The sequence below is a fragment of the Diadema antillarum genome, unplaced genomic scaffold, assembly GCF_040938485.1.
Source record: "Diadema antillarum isolate AM-2024a unplaced genomic scaffold, OU_Dant_1.0 seq00000563_RagTag, whole genome shotgun sequence".
In the NCBI taxonomy this organism is placed as follows: domain Eukaryota; kingdom Metazoa; phylum Echinodermata; class Echinoidea; order Diadematoida; family Diadematidae; genus Diadema; species Diadema antillarum.
In genome coordinates, this window is record NW_027271502.1 from 107,610 (window position 1) to 130,472 (window position 22,863).

Consider the following 22,863-nt stretch of genomic DNA (forward strand, 5'->3'; position numbering starts at 1 on the left):
TATTTTGTGATGGAGTTGTATTCACAAATTTGTATTATATATTTTCTTTGATCAATCTGACATCAGAAGGAATAATTTGTATATGAATTCAAAATCAAATTTATACATGTATCTCCTTGTTTTCATAATCTGTTTTGTATGTGGTTGAGTTGATGAAAATGGTGAGAGTTTTCTTTTTCTTTAGCAAGTAGGCCTGAATGGCCTTGATAACAGGTCATACTGATGAGTGATTGGAGAATGCCAAGCCACTTATTGTTACTTTAATGTATGATCTTCTCATAGACATAATGACATTGAATGCACAATATGAGCAGGTGTAGCAAATATTGTTATTCAGATGCCAGTCTGTAATGTACCAATGTAATTAAAGTGGGTACTTGGGACAAGCTCTCTTGGCCATGGACATCTGTCAAATTTATGTATCTTGGACATCAATGCACTTGATACCAGAATAAAGCATCTAGGAAATGTGTTATGTCATGAGTCAGCAGTTAAAATTGTAGAAGTGAGCACATTATGATTGAAAGTTATTGCTATCAATATTGTTTCATTGTTCATTTTACATAAATCAATATCAGAGTTGCAGTGATTTAAGAAAATTACAGATTACTTGATTTAGGATACCCCTACCCCCCCAAAAATTGTATTCATAATGTCTTGTGTACAGTGTACAAACCACTGATTTGCTCAACTTTCGTCACATTTTTTTTTTTCCCCTGACGATGGTCATCGCCAGATGGACGATGTCAGGCATGAGCTGGAAGAGGTCAAGAAGCAGCTGACCATGGCCAGCAACAAACTGACCACCACCCAGGTCCTGCTCAAGGAGAGGGAGTCCAAGCTGCGGTCAGTGCAGGCCGAAGCCAGGAAACACCTGGAGGAGGCACTGGACATGAAGTGAGTCAATCAACTTGGTCACTCCCTTAGAGTGACCAGTGCTGCAAATGGTCACTTTGTTTGTAGAAAGTATATCAGGTACAGTCCAATCTTAGTTATCCAGCCATATTGGGACAGGTAACCATTGAATACATGTGATATTGCCGGATTAGCGAAATATACTCAAGCAAATCACTCTTAAAAGTGAGTTGTGTGGGGTATACATTGGGTATTATTGATGTATTGTACTGTTCACTACAGTGATGTGTGTACATAACATTTGGTGTATTTCATAATTTTATAGATAATATGACAATTAAATGGAATAGGTATGAGTGGAAATACACCTTCCTCTTGGTCTTTGCTCCTTTTAGCAACAGTATTTGGATTGCTGTACACCGTGTCATAGTGATCAAAATTTACGATCCAAATTTCCTATTTCCTCAAATCTTATTTCCGCATAGGAGTCATTGTGTTGCACTTTCAGTACAGTTGGACAATGAAAATGCAATGGCAGTTGTGTGTCAGTCCATGCCTCGATAATAGAGAGATTTGGCAAAGTGATGGCCAAATAACTGGGGTCGGACTGTACATTGAAAACACAGCGAAACGCATCAAAATGTGCTTTCATTTTCTTTGCATTTGTAAATCGCAGTTGGTCGCATGGAACTTCTAGGTCCTTTGGAGGGGCCTTACTATTGTTGGTTCCATGATTTGCTTGTTTAGAAGCGATCATTGCTCCCCTAGCAACCATGTAGCTCAGATTATAATTCAGGTCACAATTCAAGTTTAAACTCAAATTTACTTCATGTCTGTAATGTTAAAATTAATGGATTCTTGTGTTGAGCCATTTTTATTGCAACTGATTGACAAATTGCCCATTGATGTAAATTAATTCATGGCTACTACTAAAGCACTGAATGATCGCGTGCTACATTAAGTTGCATCAGTGAAGGGCAATTGTCAATCAGTTGCAATAAGTCTTTAATGCATTGATTGCATCTCCTGTTGTCCAGTTTCACAGTTCCAAGAATGCCACTCTTGTCATTCTGTGCTGATATGAGCCTCACTTTGATCCAGGGCTCCACATGAGCCATGGCCCTGGGGCCCGAGCCCACCAAAAATTGATGTAGGGCCAACCAGATTTCCATAAAGGCTATCTTTATGGTGGTCCAATTAGGCAACTAGGATCCAAAATCTATTGTTATGTTTCCTATTATTTCAGGCCAATATATTTCTTTTTGGGCCACCACAATTTGACATTCAATGATGTTGGTGGCCGAATGGGCCACCAGGGAAAAAAAGTAATGTCAGGTCCCGGGTGAATTTGTCTGTAGGAATCATCATTTTGTCAGCTTCATATTGGCACCTCTTAATTTTACTACACATTTTAGGTTGGAGAAAAATTGTCTGAGCAAAATTCGAATGAAATGTACAACAATTTCCTGATTTGTGGGAATGAGAAGAACTTTGATCCTTGAAGTTGTCTTGGCAATTTAAGAATCAGTAACAAGTTTAGCAGTTAAGAGGCTCCTAAAAAATCTGCAGCTGAAGCAAAGGGACAAAAACCTAGTGGTCCACTGATATGAGCAGTAAATCATTATGAGTTTCAAAGTGGCAAGCCCAATCCAACACATGATTATGAATAGGTACAGAATGCAATATGCAAAGTACCACATGGAGTACAATCCCAGTGCTGAGAAATTAAGCATGGTCTCTATCTTTTATTGTGATGGTAGTTGAGTTGGAGAGGTCTTTTGTTTACAAAAATGTTTGTTATCAATTTTGAAGATATGAACTCCCAGCAAGAAATGTTTGCTTTTATGATCTAAGACATTATGCAGAATGCAGATTATAGAGGCATGCTACAGCTGTAACTCTCAAGATCATTTGCTATGTTTGAGATTGTGATATGTTGAAAAGCTGAGGAGAGTTTGGGGTGTGGCTTTTTCAAGATATTGTGATAAAGTAGGGCTCTGCAGGAACTGCTAGAACAACTCAGCCATCTTGATAAAGACAAATGGGATGTGGTATCAGTCTGTGGTATGTGGAGATAAGCACACCTTTGGATTGATCGCAGCTAATAGGGCTAACATCCATCATCTTTTGTGGTCTGCTGTTTTGAATGTGAAATGGGCAATTCTTACCATTGCCAGATAAAGTATTGTAAGATTCAGTGATTGCAGTGACTGTGCTGGCAGCTAAAGTTGCCACGGTTGATGGATTTTTTTTTTTTAACTCATTGCCATGGTAACTGTTACGTTATGGTTAGTTGTAGTGGCTCCAAAATGCTTTATGGTACAGGCTTCTTGTTGGTATCACTTTAGAGAGGTCAAGTAGGATTTGCAGCACTGTTTTCTGTGTGACAGCTACAACAATTTTAAAGTCTGTAGGGGTCATTACAAGGAATGGGTCTCACACACTGTGTATGTTGTCTTGATAGATTTTTATTTATCTATTTTCTTCAGAATGCTCTTTTCTGTATGTGATTTGTGAAGATTTTTGTTGTGATTTGTCAGTGAGAATGGTATGTGATTACAGACCTGTGTGGCTGTGGTGATATTTCATGCGTGCCAGTTGACATGCTGGGCAAATTCGGTGAGAGATTTGCAATTTGTGGTCAAAGTGGAATTGAAAGTCTTCCCATATTTTTGTTTTTCATTTTCAAATGTGAGTAAAATTTGAAGAATATCATTGGCTCTGTATGACACTACATCATGTGGCATGAATGATAATTGGTGTAGTAAATATTTTATACAGCACTATGCACTTTTATGTGCATGCATAAATTCATTACACTTTAAAGGGGCATAGTCCCGGTGGTGTAGAGGGCGCTGTTGATGATACTGCCGATCACCGTTAGCATTGATACGAAGATTGCTGAAGTTGAGCTGTCATCAAGAGTAAAGTGCGTAGTTGTGGCTAAGTAACGTTGCCTGCGTTGTCTTCTCTGCGCATTGCGCAGTCTGTAGTAATGCCATGGTGCGTGCATATGTGCTTGTTATTATGACATCACAAAAGAACTTTGCTAAAGCTGTCTTCCCCCTCACCCGAATCATGAGCCGAACTGTGATCCGACCACTGACTACAGTGAATCGGACTTCTTCAGACTCGGGGAGGTGGGCCAAAGTGTAAGCGCTAGAGAGGAGTCAATAGCGTAGGTCTCTATAGGAAACTTGCGCCGTGTGCCCACGTACGCATTTGACTAAAACACCGGGACCATGCACCTTTAATAAACATTCTTTAGTGTGTAATAAGAAAATATCTTCAGCAATGGAAGAAAATTACAAAAGATTCGAGGAAGACCATGATTAGCTTGTACTGCTAAGATCATTAATAATTTGAGTCAAATTATTGTGCTAGCTGTTCTGAGACCAGGGGTTCTCATCTGTGTATTTTAAACAAAGGTGGATTATTATCGGGAGGGTATTGAAAGCAAGGCCGTTACCTTCAGAGATACTGGGGCCCTGCAATGCATGAGATGCCATGTCTCTGTCAAGAAGCCATCCATTGTGATCAGGCGAGGGAGGGGGATGGGGGAAGGGGAGAAAAGAGAGATGGTAGCACTCCCTCTAGGGGCTGCGATGTGTCAAGAGATAAAAGTCCTGATGGAGGAGCCTTTGATGGAGGGCAATCTCGCCCGAGCTTGGCAAGGTCTCGAACGCTGTCTGCCGATAACACAATCCGCCCTAGATGGATGACTTGCCCAATATACAACGGGAATGTTTAGGGCTGGCCATCGATATCAGACGTAGTTCTCCCTGCTATCTTCTTTTTGTCTTAGAATATTCATGAGCTGTGTGGGGTATGATGAAATAGAACAAAGTTGCCAGTCACAACCACTCCCAAATTTGCACTGCATTCTTTTCTTCTTCTTTTTTTTTTTGGGGGGGGGAGGGGGGTGAGGGTGTGGGATGGAATGGGGAGTGGTAACATTAACACAACTGCACACCAGCTCAAGACGGGGACACATTCTTTGGTGACTGATGTTAATGAAAAGGGAGCGATAAGGATTCACCACGAGTCAAATGGGTAATGTAGTGCCACCGTAAATCGAGATAAAGTGGATTGAATGAGGCGGTCATCCCAGGACATTGAAATTGTGGCAACCTTGCAAGTGTATAAAATATATTAGCTTTGCATGGGGCCAGTGGGAGTGGTGGTAGCAGGGAAGGTAGTGTGGTGAATTCACTCCAGGCTTATCTGAAATATTTGTAGGACAGGTGACAAGACACCTAATCTTATGAAGGAGTGGATTACATTTTTTTTTTGGGGGGGGGGGGGGAGGGGGAGGGGGAGGCTATGTTCTTTTTTGTGGGGATGGGGGCATTACAAGTTGACAATTTGTCCAATCTCCAATTATTAAGTAAGAATGTGAAGAAATGTGAAATTTATCTAAACTTAACATTAAGGAGATACAATTTTGTATGTTGTACACTTGCCAGCACGCATTCTGAAAAGACGAAAAAAAAAAATCACTTGCAGTGTTTTGATGGTAGTCACATGACGAGACCTCATGCCTTACATAATGCACACATGACATGGATGACTATAAGTATCAATGATGTTGTATCATTAGGGTATACCATAAGTACCACAACAGATGTTAAAATTTAAAACAGGTGCTGTAAGCTGACACCATTGTTAGCGTGGACTTCTTTTTTGTGTGTCTTTAGAGAGTAATTGTTCGAGTAGTTTGCATGAAATTAGATTTCCTCTTTTTGGCAAAGTCATTAATAAGGTTCCTCAGAAAAGTTTTCAGACAGCCATAATTTGCATATTATCAGACCTCTTGATTGCAAAGATGCAGGCAAGAGAGGAAATAATGTATTATTTCAATTTAATTGTACACACCTAACCTGTTTCTTGCTATGTGAGAAAAGAATGGACTGTAGTTTAATATGAGTAGGATAGAGATTTTCAGAGAGTCATGCAGAGACAGTATTCCTACAGAAAAAAAAAAAGTGATGGCCCTCTGTTCTCATGCTGTATAAGACAGACACAACTTATTGAGATTTTATTATGTTACCATGTCATACTGTGGACCGTTATTGACAAAGAGTGAGTCAGTGTCTCGAGGAGTGATTAATTTCTTGGCTAGGCAGTTAATTACAATATTCATTTAACCGCAATAAAAGTTTGTGTTGACAGACTGAGTTCCTGAAACTTCTAAGTGATAGTCGTCACAAGTTCTGCAGGAAGCGCACTGCAATTTTTGTCTTGATTTATTACGGGCCGTAATGAGAGCAAGGGTTTTCCTGGGAGACAATGCATTCTCATCACATGTCGCTGTTGGATAATGCCAGGTTGTCATTAATACAGCTTGTGCAGATTGCTTAGGAAGCTCTTGAATATCAGCTGTGTGCTTTTTAATTCCTTATCTCTGATGTTTTTATCACCTGTGTAATTGAAAACAGTCATCGGCTCCAAGAAATATAATCTGTGGAGTGATCGGGGAATAAAAAAGAAGAGCAGTGTTCTGCAGCAGTCAAGAATTTTGAGGAATTCTGAGACGAGATTTTGGCTCATTAACGACGATTTGTGTGTGCAGTTAATAGCGATCTGCATTAACTTCTACCCGATAATGAGCCCTCTTTCGATGGTGTGATGCCTGTGCTTAAATATCTCGAGAATTAACAGTTGAGGAGCTTGTTCATCAGATGACAAATTTCCACCTGGCAGAGAGATTAGCCATCGGCGGAAATGGAGGGTATCATCGCGAAAGTTCTGTCGGATCATTTAGGGTTAATATCGACCGTGTTTGGGCTCGGTTTCCCTCTCTCCCCTGCATGTGTTGCTTATCTTCCGGTGGCTGTAGATAGTGTTGATGGAATCATTACTTTGTGCACAATGCTTGCCCTTTAGCTGTACATCGGCAAGATGGTAGACCTGCGATGAATTTGTGATACAAACAGAATGCATGTTTGTGGGAGCAAAGATGTTTATTTTACCCCTTTCCTTCCCCCCCCCCTAAAAAAAAAAGTCCTGTCAAAGTACTATTCTGAAGATGTTAGAGTTCTTTCGTAAGTCGCCTCACCCACTGTGTGAAATTTACCCAAAGATGTTATTTTGATGTGGATTTTGCATGTGCCAAATGTTAGGACATCTCAACTCCCTATGGCTTTGGCAACAAGAATTTTTTGTGTGTCACATGACACTGGAGATACGTAACAATTATTTGTTGTCTTAAGAAAGAATGGTAGCATTCTCTTGTGAAGAACATATTTTGATCATGGGCCGCACACTGTGAGTCATGTCTCTGCAGTGAGTTATCATTGTTGAGTCACCTTCTTAGCTTTTGAAAGTCATTTGCTATTTGCAAATACATTCAACTCCCTGCAAGTAATGAGACCATAAGATATTCTAACATACGTTGTAGCTGTGGATAATATGTGGTTATTTGATTTGTTTCTACAAGAGCAATCAATGAAATTTAAGCTATGCCTCTCACTGTCTATACAATACAGCCATAAGCTAATATTTATGCGCCTGTACATTGTAGTCTCAACTAACGTTTCGTACAGAGCAAAAATTATTATACTTAAATGAATGACTGTATTTCAAATTAAAGAAAATACTGTCACTCGTATTTTTCTTTTTCCCCACATGCCCGATCAGTGTGAGTAGCTCATAATTTTTTTTTTTTTTTTTTTTTTTTGCGACATAATTGTTTTTTGTACACAATTACAAGAGCTGCTATAAAGTCCAGTGATATTTGTAGATTTGTGTCTGGTGCATAAACAGACGTTTAGGTAAAATATGAAACAGTGTGTCAGAGCATAATACTTCTGCATCTCCTAAACGTGTAGCTGGTGTCATAAATGCTTTGTGTTTTCTAGATTGGTGGAAAAATGAATTCATTTTGACATGAGTCGTACTTGTACTGATGCCATTAATGCATTCATGCTGGTTCCCCAGGCAAGAAGCTCTGACTGCAGCCATCGGAGAAAAGGATGCGCACATCGCCCTCTTGGAGCTAAACAGGAAAAGTCCCAAAACGTCAGACGAACTCAGACTGCTCAAGAAGGAGAAGGACGCCCTCGTGCAGCAGCTCAAGGATGAGGTAAGGAAAACAATATTGTATACAGGTATAACTTGACTGCCTAAGTATTCTTAGAAGAAGAGGACATTTTTTAAAGATTTGGAGATTTGTGGTCATGAGAGAATCTTTACATCACTTCTATAGGCAGTATGAGTTTGGAGTCATTATCAGAATTCCATGGTTGATCTTGATTGATCGAGTGAGCAACTGTGTGAATGTTCGGTTGTTTATTTGGCTAGTTGGTTAATGGGTTGATTTGAATTTACTTGAATGAGATGTTCTTGGAGCCACTGTAGAGCTTGGAGAAATTTCTGTGTTGAATACTCCTTTTATAGGGGAAAATATAGACACTACGAAATACTGTACCTCAAAGATGGGGGAAGAAGCATTGTTTGGATTCCAATGCAACGTTTGCTTGGAGGAGGGATACAAACTGTAATTGATCAGACCCATGGCAAACATTGTCAGGGGAAAAAGCTTGTATGTTTTTGATTGCTTTCAGAAAGGGTTAACACTCGTGTTTATTAGGAGCTGAGCACGTTGTGTGTCATTTGTGCACAAAACGTAGCAAAACATGCCAGAGATTCCTGCACAACTTTGTCGTCTCTGCAGCGTGAGATCTACACAGCAAACATTGCTGGCCATTGTGTGTGTGTGTGTGTGTGTGTGTGTGTGCGTGTGTGTGTGCGTGTGTTTTGGGGGCATTGTGGAATTGAGGTACACTGAGCATTTGTTAGTGGGACAGATTCCGCGACAGTGTTTCCAGGCTGCAGCCAGAAATGACGAAACTGATATGCAACGCAAGATGGCAGCTTGGAAGCACGCCGTGCGTAATCGGGTAGGCACCGACTGCCCGACATACTTGTGGCACATCCAATCGAACTCGAAGAGAGCCTCTCACTGCAGACAGGGAGGGTTTGCGCTCACAATTGAGCAATTTCCGGACGGAAGAATTCAACTTGTGGTTGCTCTGTGGAAAATCAATAACCAACAATTCGCTTTACATGTGTTTTATTTGTCTGTCTTTCTGTCAGTGGCTTCTCTTGCTGTCTTGATTTAGTGGGGTTTTTTTCGTTTTTTTTTTTCAAGATTGTCATTCTTGTTGCTGTTGGCAATCAGTAACTTTTTTTTCTCTCCTTTGTGGCAGTGGCTTTGCTCTTTATGAACCCACTTATCGCAATTCTTTTTTTTTTTTGGTACACTTCCATGGAGTTGAATTTGAGAATGCCCACTTATTGTAGAGATGATGCAGATGTTGAGAATGGAATGTAAGTTAAACATTTGTGTCATCTGTGTGTGCATGGGGTGCATGGTCTTTCTTGTCTGCGTGCTATTTGAAACAGAGATCAACCCTTACTGTGTTTTATTCGCTGACTGGCACACAGGCTCAGGAGTTCTTTATTTGTAGATTTGCACAGATGTCTAAAAACTTATTTTCAGTAAATAGAGATTACCTACAAATGTAGGGTGTATGACATTTGCTCCTGCGACAATTGCTCCCATGAAATATCTGCAGGCTAAGCCAAACGTAAATTCTACCCACAAACATAACCCTAACCCTGATCCTAATCCTCACATCAAACTAAACCTAAAACCCTATCACAATCCTAACACCGACCCTAAGTCCTTGGAGAAAATGAGACCGGAGCAAATTTTGCAAGAGCAAATGTTGTGTTACCACAAATGTGATTCCTGTTGTATCATCATTGCTTTCTTGTTAGTCTTTGGGTGAGTTTATCTGAAAGTTTTCCGAGGCAGAATCACGATCCTAAATGCATTAGAGCCATTTTGGGGCGATAGATAAATGCAACCATATTTTCAAACACGTTTAGAAATACCGATTTGAAACGCCATTCGAAGGGCAATTTGAAATGGCACCCTGAGAATCGCGTTCCAAACAATGTTTGCAAATGCCATTCGAAACGCGTTTTAAGATGTGATTCTCTCTCTCTCGAGTCAGATATAAGCAGCCTTTGGTACATTGGTACTCCTGATCAGGCTCCTAACTCTACAATGAGGTCAAGTTCGGAAAGATTTAGTTATGCCAATGGAAAAGCTTGGCAAGTAATTCTAAGTACCTGGGTACATTGGGACACATAAAAAGTTATTAAACCTGCTTGAGATTAATCTAATATGTGCACAGGTTGATTGTATGGTAAAACCAGTCATAATATGTATTATAATTTCCCCAGAATTTCTCCAGAAAATATTAAAAGAAATGTTGTATGCAATTCATCTAAAATTGCCAGAATTTATCCTCCATTTTATTTCATTTCGTTTTATTACCACATCTGATAAAAAGCATATATACAAATAATGTAAGAACTATACGTAGAACATAGGAACAATACAGGAAAAAAAGTACTACAACATATTGGCAGAAGACAAAACATAGCATCTTGTCATACAGTGTTGGTTGCAACTAACCCTTTTGAATGAGAAAAGTAGTCAGGTATTTCATGGTATTTGAAGGTTTGTCTGAAAATCAAATCCTCCCAAAGAAAATGTGTACTCAAGAGTATTTCTCCAACTTGAAAAGCTCATATGCTCATACATTATTGGTGTCTGGATCTTGAATCTGGCCAATTACCTAGTGTAAGCAGACCCTGCTTTTCCACTTTGCGACGAGAGCATATACCCGTCTCTCTACAATAGTGCGTGTTACACTCTGTGTAGGGTGGTTTCTGGAAGATTCAATTGGATTACAAATTGCCAAGCGCGCTGAGACAAATTGCCCTTCTGAGTCTTATGACTTTAGCACATGGTGGATGGATAGCTTGGTTAACTTCAGGCGTAGGCACACTCTTTTTCTTTTATTGTGGATACTTTTTTTTTTTTTTTTTAAAGTCATCAACCATTGTTTCCAGCTTGTCTCTTTCCCTGAAAGTGTAACATGGTAGGTATTGATCTCGGTTTCGGATGCGTCTACCTAATGAGCCAACAATGTACCCTTACTAGGCTGAAACTTTTAACAAAAATGAATAAACGAGAGCCTCAAAGTTTTGTGAAAGGGGATGTATGCGTGGGCATAGTATCATGGTATACTGGAATATGGTATTCACATATCTCTGTAAAGGAGTCATGGTTAAATCTTTTGATGAAACAAAGCATCTTTGTTACATCATTCCAAAAAGGTAGAAACAAAATGAAAAAAAAAAAAAAAGAGATGGAAACACTTTTCATGCATTTGACAAAATTTTATATCTGAACTCTGGCTGTGAAAATAGATAAAGAAATTTTGAAATAAAATAAAACAGTGCCATAATGGGAGGGCAAATGTTTCCACAGGTAGGGAGGAGTAATTCTAAAAGCAAATGGTTTCTCTCTGAATTTATTACCCAATAGGAATGGAGTCAAGGATCCTTTCTCATTTCTATTCCATGATTGTCATCAGGGAGGAAAAACAAACAAACAAACAAACAGCAACACCAAAATACCACTTGCAGATACGACCAGCCACAGCTGTATTTAGCAACAACAACAAAAAAGAAGAAGAAAAAAAAAGAAGAAGGCACCCCAAACAGATAAACAAAAACCAATAAGGCACAGAGATGACACAATACAAATCCCATGCATGCATTCAAAGTATGTTTCTTGTGTCTTCCTCCCTTCGAGCCCAATAACAAAAAGTGAACACTACGACGCATCCGGCCCACTAATGACTGCAACAAAGAAATTGCTCGGAGGGAGAAGAATGAAATGGGTTCTGATGGAAGATGCAGACAGCTGAAGCCAAGTAGGAGTAACCTGAGCCTTGTAAACTTGCAGGACAATTGGATGATAATGATGTAATTGAGAGAGACACATATATACCCACACACTGTCAAAGCAAACAATTAAGAGTCTAGGAAAGGATGCGTTCACACCGGAAAACTGTGTAAAGAATTGACTGTCATCAGATGTTGTGCTGTTCCTAGGTTTCTTTCCAGTATAAAGACACCCTTGTTTTAACTATGTTCTCTGTTCACACTGGGGAACTATGTAAAGAATTAACTGCCATCTTTAATATTTTTTGCTGTTCCTTGGTTTATATACTGCTTAATTGCTTTCCATTGTAAAGACACCCTTGTCTTAGTGTTCTCTTTTACTTTTGTCAGAATAGCGTATGCCAAATTTAGGATAAGACTGCCTATTTTGTAGAGGGATTGATGCAAAGTAATCTTTTCATATTTTCTTTCATATCAGGTGAGAGGTAGAATTTGTGCCTTTGTTGTCAGAAAGAGAATGGCAAATTTATACAGATTTATGGTGCATTATGAGCTTTCATAAAATTTTGTGCTTTAGAAAAGTCATAATGTTGGTTTACAGTGAGTGGATTTCTTCCTTAAAAGCTCACATGATGCTTAATAGCAGGTAAAGGCAATCAACTTCCAACCACCAATCCAGTGATTACCAAGTCATGATAGATTAATGGCATCAGGCCACTTTTTCATTCCCCCATCAGATGATGTGTGTGTAGTTTGGCTCAAGACTTTTAGATCACTGTCTAAATCTAGATGAGAGGTGCTTTCATGAGGACAATACTTTCTTCAGAGTTGTTTCAGAATGATTAACATTTTTAGGATCCAGTTAGCAGTGAGGGTAGCTTTTACTCTGTTAACAAAATGTACTATCTACTCACAATTTAAATGGATTCTGTTTTGCAGGTAGATACTTGAACTACCCTTCATTTGGTAGCCCCCCCCCCCCCCCACAAAAAAAAGAAAAAAAAAACCACAACAACAACAAAGAAGCAAACCCTGGTTTTCTTTCATGCTTCAGAATTCAACAGGATGCTACTCAAACATACTATGGAGCATACAGTGATACACTTGTATACTGGTGTGATATGATGTACACAATGATATAATATATGGCTTGATACGATATGATGATATGGGCAATTCCACGGTAACTGACGTTACACGTAAGGATTTTCATGAAATTGTTTACCTTGTAGTTTTGTGAAGGAAAGCACCTTGGGCTTGCTATTAGCATTGATGAATAAGTTCATGAGAATGAAGAAATAGGTGGAAAGTTTTTCTCTCAAACTGCATTTCTTATCACATAGCAAGTGAAAATGTGTCGGTAACTGACGTTACAGAAAAAGGACATGGGAAATTATGGTGTAGATGTAAATGGAAATATCTCATGTCCCTGACTTTTAGCCTTTATGTGTTTAATATGGCAATACACCTAGGTTCTTAGGAACAGGTGTGCAAAATAATGTGCACTTTAGTTGTCTCCTTTTACCACCATGCCAATTTCAGTGAAGGCATGACGGTAACTGACGTTACGTAACTGACGTTACGCTTACATTTGCCATAGGGTTTACACATGCAAAATCATGATTGGGAATAGCTATGTGATATTTCATAATTTTGACCATTCAGAATGATTTGGTTGATATGGAGTCATACCTTGGTTCATCAGTCATAAATACACAATGAAATGAAACAGTAGTCCATTTTCTTTGTGTTCTATGAAAACTTAAAGGTAAACATGTCAGTAACTGACGTTACGTAACTGACGTTACACATACTTTGCCGTGGGGTTTACAGAGAACTAATTTATTTAACAGGCTATTATACTGCTGCAATGTACCAGTGACAATCCCAGGCAATTACAGCAACAAATTAAAACAAAATCTAAAGACACAAATAATATTGGGTGGGACCTTAGGGGGCACCCCCCCCCCCCCCATGCCATAGCACAGTTGGGCAAAAATAATGTAAATGCACAAGTGGATATTTCTTAACATTTGTCTGAAGATTTAACTTTTATTCAACATTTATGATTACACAGAGCCATTAATAGATTAAGCAGTTCCAAGTATAAATATATTGACATGACTAAGGGCTTTTTTGTTTGTTTGTTTGTTTGTTTGTTTGTTTTTTAATGAACAGGAAAGTTTTTATCTTGTGTTCCACCCATAATACCTTGTAGTACTACACAAAACATGGATATTTTTGTGCTTGAAAAAAATATCAGAATATCTTCCAGGTCATGGGGAAAAAAACATGTATCAACTCATAAATATGCATAAATATGTATGAAATCTATTGTGATGTATTTCTCCTTCTTTTCTTTATTTTACTCCTGATGATCTCCATCATCAATTGATTTAAATGAAAAGTGTCGCATTTTTAATATTTCTCTGTGAAGAAGAAAAATAAATGCTTTTTTGGTCAAAAGAGCGTTACTGTTTTATTCCTAGCTTGAAGTAATTTAACTGTTTTTCTTTTCCTTTTCACTGATATATCACGGCTTGCAAATACATTCGAGATACCAAGAAATTGGACTTTGCAATGAAAGAATACTAAAATCAATATAAAAACTCTTCCTGTTCATAATTATCATGTATTGTATTACAAAATGTCCCTGCATGAATAGAATAAAGTAATCAACAAATACACACTGTATGAACAATTTTTTTAAAACCCTATAGAATCCTCTCTCACTTTGAGCAACATCAGTGTTAAGTTTCAAACAATAATGAGTACATGCCTTACGTACCATAATACAAGATGAGCCATGTTAACTACACCACACATTTAAGTGCAAGAGAAGAAATATCTGTTTGTGCATTTGCCTTGAGGTAGAAACTTGACTAAGCTTCCTGAAAAAAAAAAATGTGATATACGGTGATACATGTGTGATAAATAATATCATAGGTCTCCATGTATGCTGTGATAAATCATAGGTCTCCATGTATGCTATGATAAATCATGTGATATGGTGTGATATTGCTGTAGGTTATATAATTTGCAAGTATGAGTTAAAACTTTAAATGTGTGGTACACAAAGTAAAGATAATAATGATAACAAGGAAGTTCTTGGCAGTTCATGATGATCACCATCATGTACAACTTCCCGAGATACACAGAGGGAGATGTAGGGGATTTTAATACAAAAGGGTTTTCGCCTATGAGAGAAATCCTTGTGCGATGTCTGCTCTCCCGATAACATCTGCCTTCGGATGTCTGTCTGGGCATTGTTAAGTTGTCTGGGCACATGAGGGAAGGGTGTTGGCAGAAATCCTCTGGTGTTTCCCCCCCCCCCACCACACCCCCTATCCCTAACTCAGGCACTAACTATATGGGACTAGACACCTCTCATCCTTGAACAGTAAAAAGGCAATAACAGATGACAAAAGTTGATGGCTAGTGCTCAAGCTAAAGAGATTTTACTGGGTCTTATTTCTTCACCTTTGGCGTTGTTTGAAAGACACTTACACAACAGTCAGCAGCTCTGGGTGGATTAAATGAAGCCATTCAAGAAATTGACTGCAGTTAGTCAATAGGCTTTGCCTGTCAATAATTCTTGCCCCCTTGTGATGGTAATTACTCCCACCCCCACTTCCTTTCATGACACTCAGTCAGTGTATTCACTTTAATACAGGGAGAGGTTGAATGTTGGAGTCAGTCAGGGGGGCGTTTCATCAACGAGTTCGTCGGAGGTTTTCACCGACAAATTTGCTATCAGCCAATCAGACGCAAGGATTTCAGTAGCTTTTAACAGTTGTCAGTGTAAATCACTGACAAAAAGTTTCATGAAACGGTCCCCTGATCAGGCATGAAAATTTGTTGCTGATAGAAACTTTTTACTCTTTAATATCCACAACTGCATTTGTGAATACAAGTGTTGTTGTTTTTTTTGTGTGTACGTGTGTTTTGTTTTGCATAATCATGTGAGTGTGGTTACAAAAGCTTTGCACATGGTATGTATTCTTGTGCTTGTTCTTTTTTTTCATAAGCACTCTTTACAAATGATGGAAATTTACATGTTTCACCTGGATGTACGCTTGAATTCGTGTAGCAGGTGCAAAATATTTAATCTGTTGTGTCTTTGTATATCAGCATGTCCTAATTCAAAGCAGCAAGAAAAAAATCAACAAACAAGTAAACAAATAAAAATCTCTCTGAGCATCAATTTTTTTGTTCATAAGCACTCTTTAAAAATGATGGAAATTTACATGTTTCACCTGGATGTATATCTGAATTCTTGTAGCAGGTGCAAAATCTTTAATCTATTGTGTCTTTGTAATACTGGCATGTAGTAGTTCAAAGCAATAACAACAACAAATGAACCAACAAGTAACAAATAAAATCCTCCCGGAGCATCAAATTTTTGCCGCATTATTGATGGTTAGGATATTTTTATGGGTTGTCACATCGTGATACCGGTGCAGGAACCCTTGTCAGGATGTGACTTAAGTAGGTCTTGTGCTTGCATGGCGAGTCGATCCAAACTGAAGACCGCTTTTCCCGGTGAAGAGCTGCCACCAGCATAGACTCCCTCAGACATCACTCATCTCATTTTTAGAGCAATAAATATGTCCAAAGGCATTCCCCGTATTATGAGCACGCCACGGCTTGGTCCTCCCGTCATTAATTCCGCCTGTGTGATGGGAGCCGGAGACGCGCGGGCCGCACGACAGCATGAAAAGGGACTCCAATAAAATACGGTTCACTCACATCGGCACCTGTTGTAGCCCGACTTCATCGCAAGCGAAGCGACCCGCCCCGGCGGTCGGGGGTCAGGGAGTGGGGAGAAAATGCAGAGATTCTCCCTACATGGCATGATCAGAATGTTGCGTTGGGACGAAGAATCCATTTTCCCAGCTACCCAGAAACATCTTGGTTTATGCTCCAAGGGAGTTGCTTTTGCATAGATAAGAGAAATAGGAAATATATAGGTCTAGATAGATGTATAGAAAGAGAGAGGGGAGGGAGAGTTAGATTGAGAGAGAGAGAGAAGGAGAAAATGAGAGAGCATTAACCGACAAAATGAATAAGTTCATCTCGGCTTACACGTGGATGCATGCACGCATATCGGGATATATGATTCCATCCCTCATACCCGGTAGACGGTATTTTAAGAGGCTGATCGGAATTTCTCTGGGGAAGATGAGCTTAATAAACTGGCAGAAAAGATTTGGCCATACATTCAACTCTCCCCAATCACAACTTTTACCCTGCAGTTCAGTGTGCATGCATGTCCTGGGCTCTGTGGCATAAAAGTTGAGAACTGTATTCAGAGATTTTCTGAATTATCTTTGATTTCATCTTTTTATGCAACAGGGTCCTGATCCCACAAGTTCTCATTTGTGTAGGTCGCCTATGAAAACAGTTTATGAGAAATTAGTTTATATATATACTTTATTTGTGCAGTTTTTTTTTTTTACATATTTCAACAATATGGCTTGTAATGATTGCAGAACTTACAACTAGTATTATGTTTTCATGTTATTTACCATGTTTTTATTCATCAAAAATAGATATCATGGATATGAAGTGACAAATTTGTTAGTTTTTTTCTTGAATTTGATTTAATTAACATGCATGATGCATTCAATCTTCTCATTGTGGACCAAGCTATGATATTTTGTCTTAAGAAAATATCTTTACTGTGCATCATCAATTTTTTTTCTGGAAAGATGGGAAGCTCTGTGATTTTATGAGAAAAAAAATGTATGACTAGGAAGACAGAAAGTTTTCTTTATATGTTTCATATGCTTGCTTGTATACACACACACACTTTGACATCATTGTGAATGCTGGTTCCATAGTTTTTAAGGGGAGTTGGGGGTACAACATGTAGCTCTCTTGGCTTATACCAATACAAATGGAGAATGGACTGCTGACATTAAAAAAAAGTAAATAAATAAAATAGAAAACAATCCAGAATGTACATGTAGATGCAGATTACAGTTCCATACAGTTGAAGAGGTGGAAGTGAGAATAGTTTTTCAAAGAAACGTGACTTCAAAAACATTTCTCCTGCTGAAAGTTTAATCTCTGACCAAGACCTCTCCTTGAACTACAGAGAAATGGGTGCAAGATTTAACACCGTAAGTCACATGCCATCTGAGAACAACATTGTCAAAGTTTAGACAGATAGCGACAGCTGGTGTGAACTGGAGCTTTAAGAAATGATATTACATTTTCATTTTCAAATAAAGAGGTGAAAGTTTTGTTTAAAAAGAGGATCAGAAGAGTTTTTTAAAAAGATTTTATAATTCATTGTGGATTCACTGTGGATTGCCACCTAGAGTTTCTTAAGATGGTTGCAGAGAACAGCAGAAGCCTCTAGCTGTTTGAAATGTGAATTCTGCATTTTTTGTTGGTGAAATATTCTTGGATGTAGACTTGAAATATTGAAGACAAATATTTTTTTCTGGGTCTTCAGGAATTTGCTCTGAGCTGTTTCAGAGAGAGTGACCCATCAAAAAATATGACTGCTGACAAAGTGCCTAGGATTCAATTTTTAGATCCTGTGCGTGGCAATTAAGCTTTAAGTGAGCCTGTAACAAGACCAGGATCAAAAATAAACAAGCCAAATATATATAAAAAAGAGAAAATAATATCAGCAATAGCAAAATTTGAATATAAGGTAAATGCCACTTCAACTATTTTTCCAAGATGACTTGGTGGACGAGTAAAGAGAAGTGACCTCTGAAATTGACCAGTGGTATTGCGTGGGTCTTGGGCGTGAGATGGCCCCGAGGTGGACTGAGTTGCGGTGGCGACACCCAGCTCCAGCCCGGCCCGCAAAGTGCCAAATTGATTTAGCGATGAGTCTTGAGTGGTGTAAATTACCTGCTTTACCCCTGGCACACAGTCCTGTAATTCCATATTTACTATGACAGCGCAGAGCAGGTGCAGTGTCGGAACTGGCACTACGCTAGGGCCTGTTCAGACTGCCTAGGTCTGTTCACATTGGGGGGTGAATGCTGCTTTTTGTGGCCGTGTGCCAGATCATATATTGTAAATGATTGATGGTGTCTTGAGAAGCGGAATGTTGTAGCTGATGAATGAATGGCTGGATGGATTGATGGATGAATTGATGGATATCTGGATGAATGCCTAGAGTGGGTGAGAGAGTAATATATGAATGAATGGATGGATGGATTTGTGCATCCAAACATAGTGTATCGTATGCTTACAATATTTTGTGTTGTAAGTGTGAAATATTTGTGTGGAAAAGTTTGTGGTCTACAGAACTATTGCTTATTTTTCTGCAGATATTGAATTGTGTACAAAATAGTCCCATCTGCAAAATTACAAAAACAGCAATGCTTACTGAAAACGGTCCAGCCTGAAAAATTGATCTCACAAAATTTCCACATTTACAGTAGTGAACAAGTACTTACAGGGCCTGCAGGACCGTTAGAAATGTATGTATGCTCTGCATTTGCACCCCTGCAGTCTTAAAAGTTGCAGCTGCATCCTTTTCCACACACTTTTCATAGCTGATGTATAAGTTTATGGTTTCCCAAAATTAAGTGTCAGTCTGTGTCACTGTTCTGTGAGATTTGTAATGTAGAACAGTGCTGTGGCTACATACATAATATAAGTGATTATTTAATTACCTTTGGGAACAGTGATTTAAGAATGTTCAAGATATCACTTTTGATGCATATGTGTAGGTCAGTTGTATCAAAAAACATCCTACCATATAAAATTTTTGCAATGAAGCCTAAAATATAAGGAGATATCACTATTTTTCTCATTAAACCATGACTGTAGACGGTCTAGTCTGGAAACATTTTTATTACAACTATTGTTCACATTGTGTATATTTAACAATATTCAACATCGATTATAGGCCTACTGGTTCAAATTTCTACATTGGTTGTTTCTATCTCTAACTCACGTTTCAGAACTATCTTGAAGCACTAATGTTGGGTTTTTGTTTCATCTGCAAATGGTAAATTATGCCTTTAAACTGATTTTGTTCGATGAAAAAGAAAGGCAAAACGTTCTTGTCTTTTTGTTATCAGAGAGATCAAAGACAAAAAAATTCTGGTAACAATTTGGGAAGATTAGAATGTCTGCTTATTTTAATCCATTTTGTCTATGGAAAAGGAAACTGAAATAATTTACTTCAGTAATTTCTCTTTTCATATTTTTCTTCAGAAAGATTGAAGCCCAATAAAATTGATTGGAAAAATGCAGCTGGGGAGTTTGGAAGTCTGCTGCGTGTCAATTATGCAATGAGTAACATTAGTGATACTTGTACCATGTACAGTAGCAGCACAATGAGATTAAAACACGGTACAGATCATCCGCTGTACACAAAATCAACATTAAGCAAAGGATATACTTTCATTGAGGTAATCCTTGTGAATGGGTTACTACATATGCTGTATATTTCACAAGCTTAATATACAATAAATTTGGACTTATAAAACAATGTCATAAGTGTTTGACTCTGCAATTAAAAACCACAGTAAAGGAATGAGAAAGAAGTACTAGAACTTTTCAAAAAAGAAAGAAATAAAAAAAAAAGTGCTTTCCAACCTGTGCTGCAATAACAAGGCATTTTGGTAACAGGGAGGCAGCATTTTTGTGAGTTATTTATTTTGCCAATATTGGATGAACTTGTGAAAATTGGAAACAAAAAACATAGCAAAGTATACAGTATATACAATTTATGCACAACGCACTCGTGGTACACTGCATCTTATGTTATTTGAGTGTAAAAAGCCATGCTCCCTGTGCTATATTTGTGTGGATATGAACACCCCTGAACACTTTGGACTAGAATTAATGTGGTGTCTCATGTCTAGCAGGTCTCATGTCACTAGTAGTCAGATTTCTTCCTTGCTAACAAGTTTCTTGATGATGGAAGAAAAAAGACAAAGAAAAGGGCAGACGGGGAGGGGAAAGAAAAAAAAAATGGGAGAAGAGATTGTGCCCCATGGGCTGTATCACAGACACATTAAACCGGTAATGGAATCAAAGTGATTTGGTTTTTTGGCCTCAACCGTTACATTGGCTAGGGTTACGCACGTCCGCTCGCAAGCAGGTCGTGATGTGAGATGGTCGTGAAATTCACAGCAACATGGGAATGTACAAGCCAAATTGTATGTGGATATGTGACAGTTTGGAGCACCCTTCCAGGAATACTGCATGGGGCAACCGTTGTTAGAACAAGTCAAATACTTGCATCTATAGATATGCAAATACTTGTATTTCAATTTGATATCCTAAAAGCTCCAAATTTCCTTTGTTTTGAACCTCAATATGATAAAGCCTTGGTGCAGTAAACTGATTTAGGTGTTTGCAAGAAATTTGTTGTGACAAAATTTTGAAGCAAGAATAAATAAACAAGAGAGATTGAAAGAGTTTTTGATTTTTGGAAGATTATAAGGTATAAAGATGATGCATGTTTCAAACTAGTGGATCTCTTCATTTTTCCATGTTTCATCTCCATATCCTTCTGCCATTCAAGTTTTGTATTCATTTGGTCCCTGTCGTACCCACATAAATTTGGCATTGTTCGGGGGCCACCCGCACATTTGCCAGGTTGGCTGGCAAACATCCCCCAAATTGTAGCAGCGTGGAGCCGCACCTGTTTTGATCGGAAGATAATTGGTGCGATCGGCATGGAGCATACTGGAGTCTTGTGATCGGGATGTTTGTCTGTGAGCGAGGTGAAAAAAGAGAGAAAGAGATAGAGAGAAATTTCACGGTAGCAGATGCAAATAAATAGTGCAAGCCCTGAAAAAAGACAGAGGGATATCCTCCAATGCTGACATTGATGTGATCTTAAAGCATGAAGCGCCTCTTCATTTTCTAGACCATTTATCTTGATTTGATATTTCTGGAAGTATGCAAAGTATGCAAGTTGCTCAGTGAATTGTTTCTGGCTTTTCCCACTCAGGACAGTTTTAGCAGCAAGCAGGAAACGGACCAAATTAAGCATTGCATTAATGTGGGATAAGTTCACCCTTCGAAGTCTGGCTGAATGACCAACATATTGGTCGAAGGCACGTCACACCTCGGGTTCAGGTCGCAGAGAATACATTGCCACACATTGAGAGCATGGAGAAAGTTCACAATTATTTACATTTGAATTAAGTAAAGAGATGAAGTAGTCAGATAGGTATGCCCCTTCAAAGGTTTGACGGCATTTAAAATAATCATCAAAATCAAGTGAGCATCATCGTGAGTGGGTAATTCTCTGACGTGGGAATGGTGAAATAGAACATTAAAACAATGTCACCATTACTGCTTATTTTACTTCATTATGCTCTAGTAAGTGGTACCTTGTAAATGTACAAAAGGATACCGGCTAAATACAGCAATTACTGAAAAATCTGGACCGGCTGATTTCACCTTGTTAAAAGTGCATGGCACCTCGTTATAAGTGAACTCATTGTAAGCGGGCTTGTTATAACGGGGTCTCCCTGAATGGACCGAGGCGGAATATCTCTCCACCTGACGCATGTCTTATATCAAGATTATGCATCATGAAGGTTTGCAGTTGATTTGTAAGATTGTTATAAACCCAAACATACGGGCAGCTTGTGCAAGAAACTTACCTACATTTTACTGTAAATCTTGGAAATAACAACACAAATACACAGTACACTCCCATCCTCATCCTTTTCTGTTTGTTTGTTTTTTAAACTAGACCTTTTGTAAAGACTGTAGAGATTTGTAGCTGCCACAAGACCCGTCAAATGGGCACTCCCCTGATTGAACATGAACGAGTGCTGCAGACATGTGGCACTGGGTCGCCTTCTGCACTCTCGCCCCTCTCACACACACACACACACACACGCACACCTTCCTCCTTCGACGACGTCACGTCATGCTGCTAACAATTTCTGTACTTCCTACCAGATAATAGAAAGGTTACAGTCGCAGCTGACATACCTCAATGTTTTTGCTGGAGAATTTGGGAGGAAAATGAAGACAAATTGAAGGCGCAGCTGAAAAATCTCCCTCAATCACTCTCACTGTCATGCCGGCTCTCTCCCTCTCCTCTCCTTCTCGTCATGTTGTGGAGATGCCCCGTTCACACCGGGGGAAGTTCGTGAAGATCTTGCTCTGGGGACAGTTAGACAGTGCAACCAGTGCTGTCAAGTCTTACAAGATCTGCAGGATGCTCCCTGGAAAAAAAATAAAAAATAGAAATCTCTTTATATCCTGACAGCAAATAGAAAGATCTCC

The 22,863-nt window shown here is 38.8% G+C and overlaps 1 protein-coding gene across 1 annotated transcript in view; it reads left to right on the plus strand.

Moving 5' to 3' along the window:
* Window positions 1–22,863, plus strand: part of LOC139735073 (ELKS/Rab6-interacting/CAST family member 1-like) — a 129,515-nt gene that overhangs the window by 81,316 nt on the left and 25,336 nt on the right. The window contains exons 13-14 of the mRNA XM_071645846.1: window positions 737–897; window positions 7,795–7,939. Coding sequence (XP_071501947.1) covers window positions 737–897; window positions 7,795–7,939 — 306 coding nt within the window. The remainder of the gene's footprint in view (window positions 1–736; window positions 898–7,794; window positions 7,940–22,863) is intronic.